Here is a 5,985-nt window from a genome sequence, read left to right as displayed (position 1 = left end):
AGCCTAGCTAATAATTCCCCCTGCTATTTAGTTATTTTATTGAGACGGTGGCCGACGGCCGCTGTCAAAATAAAAAAAAACAGAGAAGGTACCTCCCTGAAATGAGAAGGGCACCTCCCTGAAATAAGGTTTTGCAGGTTGGGATGTCTGGTAATCTGATATATATCTGATTCCCCATAGACTGACATGGGGTCAGGTCATTTCAATTGAAAAAACTGGACGGACACGGATGTCACAGCGATGACATCTGATCCATACCGCTCAGATCAGGAAAGGATCCATACATGTATCTCCTGATCAGCATGTGTAAATGGGGCCTTAAAGTGACAGTCAGCACTTCAGTTATTTGCACAATACTTTTTTTCCACTGCACCACAACGCATTGTGGTACCATACATGGCAGTGTTCTGTGACCAGGAGGTGCATTGGGGTGACATTCAAATGAATGGCAACACACGTAACATAGTCTAGCTGCATTCAAGCATGCGTTAATGGCTATAGCTTAGGTGTGAGTCGGCTCTAAAAGCTTGCTGTTCACAATACTCTTATTATACAAGCTGAATCCTGTGTGAACTAGGCCTTAATAAATCAACTCTTGAGGGCAGACAGACCTAAACGTCTATTGAGCCCATGACATGCATACATTTCAGAGTTTAACAAGGAAGAGAAAGGATGATTGATGACCTGGGATAAAGAAATGGTGGAAGGATGACAGAACTGCTAAACTGAGTGTATACAAGGGAGGAGTTTGGCACACTTTGACAGCAGCTGCGAAGGGGAGAGCTGGCTGAGCACAGCAAGAAGGAAATCTACACTTCCTGGTTTTCGTAGTTCGCCTTTGTACAATGTTTGTCCTCTACACCGCCCCGTAGCTGCCAGTGTTTACCATGTGGGCATGTGGTCGGCTGCTGCTGCTGCGATCCTCGCTTGTAAACATCACGTTCCGGGTCGCTGCTCGTTGTAGCTCCCCTGCAATCACCCAGACGTCACTTCTCCGAGTCTCTCACCTCATGGAGTCTATCCCTCTACCCTCTGCACCCCAGATGGGGAGAGAAGACATTGGGGGGACGGGGGAAGCCGATGTCTCCGCACAGTGGGAACAGAAAGGTCTGAACGCTGCTCCTAGTATTACCACCGTACATTCAGCACTGTGTGATTGGAAATAAACGCCTCTCCTCCGGGTGGCTCTGTGCCAGCTAACATAGACACAGTCTGTCCCATTGTTCTGCTTAGTCTGTGTCTTTAGTACCCATTCTTGCAATGCGTTAAAAACCTGCAACGTGTTTGTGGTGTGGTGCACCCAAAACATGGCTGGGAAAATGCGCAGGAAAAATGTGGCATGCTCACAGCTGAAACTTCTGCTTGAGCTAATTTCCTGCATTTGTCACGTGTGTGCGACCCATTGATTATTTTAGCTCACGCATGGCAAACATGGGAAGAACGCACACAAACGCGTGTTCACACTACCCACAGTTTGAACAGGCCTTAGAGCCGTGCTTCTATTGTACAGTTATCCTGTTTTTGGATTCCTTCACCATTGGATAGTGCTGATGACTGCATGTGAGAAGTTAGGCTCCATTCATATATAGTGTTTGCTGCACGGGACGCAATCGCTATATGCGAAATAACTGCACGGATTCCGCTCGTTTGCGGCCATTGTATAGCCGCGAATGTGCGGAATCCGCTAAATTATTGCGCCTGCACTATTTTGGGGACTGCGCAGTGTCGTACTGCACGGTCTCTGCAATAGTATGAACAATGCACATGGAAGTGCATTGTTTTTTCTGTTTGGAGCGGCTCAGTGCATATTTGGACAGCCGCTGCAGTGTGAATGGAACCTCAAGGTGCTTATGCAGCACAATATTATTGTGAACAGAACACATTAAAGGTTATGTTTACTTTTCTGGCCATGTTTCATGTTACACCCACATTTAGTGTGTAACATGGTCACAATGGGACCCCCCATTTGCTTCTTGCCCCCGCCCATCCTTACCTGAGTTGCACTCCCCGCAGGCTAGTGTTCATTTTGTAATTTAGCATGGCCCTGCCCACATAGCATTTATGGATCCTTTGACAGAATCTATGAATGGGGAAACTACATGTCCCATCAGTCACTGTGGCAGAGGGACTCCTAGTTCTCAATGGAATACAAGTATGGTGCTATCACCGCACTTATAGTCCATTCATTCTTCCTCCCATCCTTGAATGTACATACTGTGGTATGGACAGCAATGGACAGAACAGTCTTCAGGAGCCAGAGCATTGTACCTGAAAGCTACCAATCACAGGTGCAATGTTTAAGGCCCCATTCACACTGAGCGATTTATATTTCCATGCGATATCGCTCTATGTAGCTTCTCCAATCCATTTCAATGGAGCTGTTCACATCTCGTCGCTCAATATCGCTCAATATCGCTTGTAGCTCGTTTTGGATATAGTAATGGCAGGGGGAGATTTCCCTTTACTTCCTGTTTAATAGCCACAACAGGAAGTGAGAGTAAATCCTTGTAAAGAGAGGGAAATCCCTGGTGGCCAGCAGGGTCACCAGAACTAGCATCCCCATTGGAAGATCTCCCCACTATTCTTGTTCTGGTGACAACCCAAAATGTGGGATTTTCTTTCACTTGCAGTGATGCCGGTCAAAAGGACAAATAGAGAGTGTGAATCTCCATAACAGGGACACAGACAGCAAAAAATACCTGACGGGTCATATAATCCCTCTCCACCCTATTCAAAACTAATAAAGAGTCTTGGCTTCAGTTGCACTTTAAGCCTGACATACTTGGCTTGCATTTTGCCCGTTTCCTACTATGCTGACCCCATTGGCACAGCCTGGCTCAAAAAAAGTGGATCTAAAATCAAATTATTGGCCAAACAGTGACTGCATCCTATTAGATCCAGTCACCGTTGGTGCAGTTTATAGGTGCAGCAGCTGTCTGAATACAATAGCTGGCAGTGCAGATTCTTCCATCCACACTGTTTAGCATGGATAAAGGGATCTATTGATTTTCGGGCAGAATAAGAGAAATCTATGTTTGCATGGCTAGCTTTAAAGTGGCCCTGTCACTACTGGGTCACTTACAATAAAAACGCCTGCTCTGTTAAAAAAGAGGCTGGAAGCACAGCAGCTTCAGTGCTCTCCTGCTGCTGTAGATATTCCACACTTGTGTATGTATGAATACCTGCTTCCCTGCTGTACACTGTTGTTTTTCCTGAGGATTCATACGTCACTACAGGACATACAACTCAGCTGAAGGAATCATTGCATGTGGTAGAGGTAGCAGGTGTTGAACCCATGCTGTAGCAGTAAAGTGGCGGCCCTGTGGTGACAAAGTGGAACTAAAGTCCTCATACTGGTGATGGGGTCTTGATACTAAAGGTGCCCATTACATTGACGATGTAATGGAAGTAGTGGAAATAAATTAGTAAAGGTCATGAAGCACCTGAGCTATGAGATAGCTTTTGACACTTTTGTCTTGCGAGGGTTGTAAAGTAATAAAAAAAATGTACGATCTGCCCATCTTGGACAGGCAGATCGTACTCGATGACTGCAATGCTGAACGGGCGGTGTGCGCGCACGCACACCGGCCCGTTCGGCAGTTGTCTCTCGATCATGTTAAAAACCAGCCGAAAATCGTACGATTCTCGGCTGGTTTTCCAACATGCTCGATATACAAAAGTCGTGCGACCGTACAGTAGGAACGGTCACACGCCTTCCATACACTGCACCATTATCGTACGATCGCGGGATTTCCCGCGATTCTCGTACGAGAATCGTGCAGTGTATGGGCACCTTTATGCTTTGTACACCGGCAAGATTAGGTCAATCTCTCAAATTGATGTCCTTTTTTATTATTATTTAAACAAAGTTTCAAGCTCACCCTAGAAGCTGAGGATTGGCATTGGATGAGGGAAATTAGTTGCAATTTCCGACCTTTTTTGGAAAAATGAAATTGAACTGGCTGTCAGGCTATCTAGTAGCTTCGATGCTTACAGAATGTCAAAACTCAGAGCAGGATTGCAAATCAAAAATAAATCCAATATCTGCTTATTTATTCCTGCCAGTGACTCTTAGCAGAACAGGCAGGTTAGCAGAACAGCCACACAACTCATTTTTCTGAACAGGTCATGCCAGTCACTGTGTTCCTTTTGTTTCTTTTATGTTGATGATCTACAAGGGCACCCCAGTCCTTCTCCAATATTCATTCACCGAGTTTTAATCCCCTTGTATTGCATGATGCAATTTTATCTATTTATCAATTGCATTTAATCATTTGTCTGTAGCTGACTAGTCAGCCAGTGCTTCTATTTCAACATGTCAAAGACTTCTTTCAAGGACTGTATTCAAACTTTTAATCCCATCCTCCATCATTTATTAGCAGGGGTGTCCCTAGAAGCCGGGGGAAGGGGGTTGAGGTTTGGGTAAGCTGGTGGGGGTGGGGTTTGCTGGTGGTGCATTTTACCGGGAAAGGGGGGGTGTTGGTTGCTGGTATTGAATGTTAAAGGGAAGGGGGGTGTTAACATGCATCGCCAGCAACCAAAATCCCAAATGCCCCCCCAGTAATGTGCACCACAATGAAGAAACATTATAATCCTGATCCTCATATCATAATAATGGGCAGAGTGCCTCTGGCTGGGGCTCTGTCCAGCGTCTTGCCCAGCTCACTGATATCACTGGTTGCCAGGAGTTTTGTGGGACACCAGCCAGAGCATCACAGGTTGCTCTGGCCCCCCACGTGCCTCAGTGAGATGCTGCCTCATTGAGTCACGTGGGGGTCCAGAGCAACCTGTGAAACCTCAGGCTGTCTCATTAAAAGGGACAGCCCTGCTTATAAGCAGGTTAAAGCGAAACTCTGGGTACAAGAACTTTCATTTAAATAGGCCCAACACTATTACCCTTTAAACTAGTGGTGACATCATCACTGCACTACATAACCTGTAAAGAGAGCAGAGTTGTAGAGACCTTGCAGGCCCACTATAGAAAACTAAAGGGTGGAAGATACAAGACCAGTCACCCTGCACAAGCAGAGGAAGCAACAGTGACTGGTCTTTATTACAGGAAGCTCCTGCCTAGAAGAAAATGTTTGCACTGGATTACTGCACAGATCTGGAAGAAATACACAAGGCACACCAAGATTCAAGTAACAATACACATACCTCTTGTATTTCTACAATATATATGCTTATCCCAGAGTTCAGCTTTAAAGACTAATTCCAGCAACCTCCCCCCTCCTTCTCAGTCTTTTCCCTGGAGGTCCCCTGCATGATATCTTTTTGCATGCATACCTTTTTTGGCATGTTTTCAGGACAGTCATACGATGAGCAGGATCCTCTTCCTCTTTGCCTCTTCACAGGTGATGGCGGTCCTCATTATTTCAGAGAGCAACACTGATGTCAGTGCCGCGCTCTGAAGCATTGCATTATGATTGCAGAGCCCTGTGATGTCCCACCCCAATAGAGCTGCTTTTTCATGTCTAGTTCTGGGAAATTTATTTTTTTATTCACCGAAATAGGGCTTTAATGAGTAATGGCCCCACAATTAAGCCTTGGGTTGTCCCATGTGCAGCCTTAGAACTTTCAGACTGAGACCTATTGATTATGATACAGTCTTTAAGCCAGTTTTCTATGCCTTCATGGATTAATGTTCTAATGCTTCAAAATCTGAAGGATAAGTGAACTTTAAAACAAAGAGCTCCCATCTTTATTTCCTCTTTCCCCTGACCTAACCTAACCCACCCTCCCCTTCCACAGATGCATACTTCGATTGTTTACTGTGTTTTCACTGTCCTGGCCACGCCTGAACATTACAGCCCCATAGATTTCTATGGGACTGTGTCTTGAGACCGGGTATGAACAGATCTTTTAGAGGTATCTTTAACCTCTTGCCGTCCGCCCGTTAAGAAAAAACGTACGGACGGCAGACTCGCATCAGCGGGTTGCCGTCTGCAGACGGCATTTTTTTCCTGCTCGCGCGCGCCCCCGGGC

General features: G+C 45.7%; 1 protein-coding gene across 1 annotated transcript in view; it reads left to right on the top strand.

Moving 5' to 3' along the window:
• Positions 1-881: 881 nt before the first annotated feature.
• Positions 882-5,985, top strand: part of LOC108800256 (A-kinase anchor protein 7-like) — a 147,009-nt gene continuing 141,905 nt past the window's right edge. Inside the window, exon 1 of the mRNA XM_018572226.1 lies at positions 882-1,107. Within this exon, the coding sequence (XP_018427728.1) occupies positions 888-1,107 (220 nt within the window). The 5' untranslated portion in view covers positions 882-887. The remainder of the gene's footprint in view (positions 1,108-5,985) is intronic.

This window comes from Nanorana parkeri, unplaced genomic scaffold, assembly GCF_000935625.1.
Source record: "Nanorana parkeri isolate BGI_ZX_2015 unplaced genomic scaffold, ASM93562v1 scaffold1971, whole genome shotgun sequence".
In the NCBI taxonomy this organism is placed as follows: domain Eukaryota; kingdom Metazoa; phylum Chordata; class Amphibia; order Anura; family Dicroglossidae; genus Nanorana; species Nanorana parkeri.
Note: the sequence above shows the minus strand (reverse complement) of the source record. Positions and strands in the feature narration are given on the sequence as shown.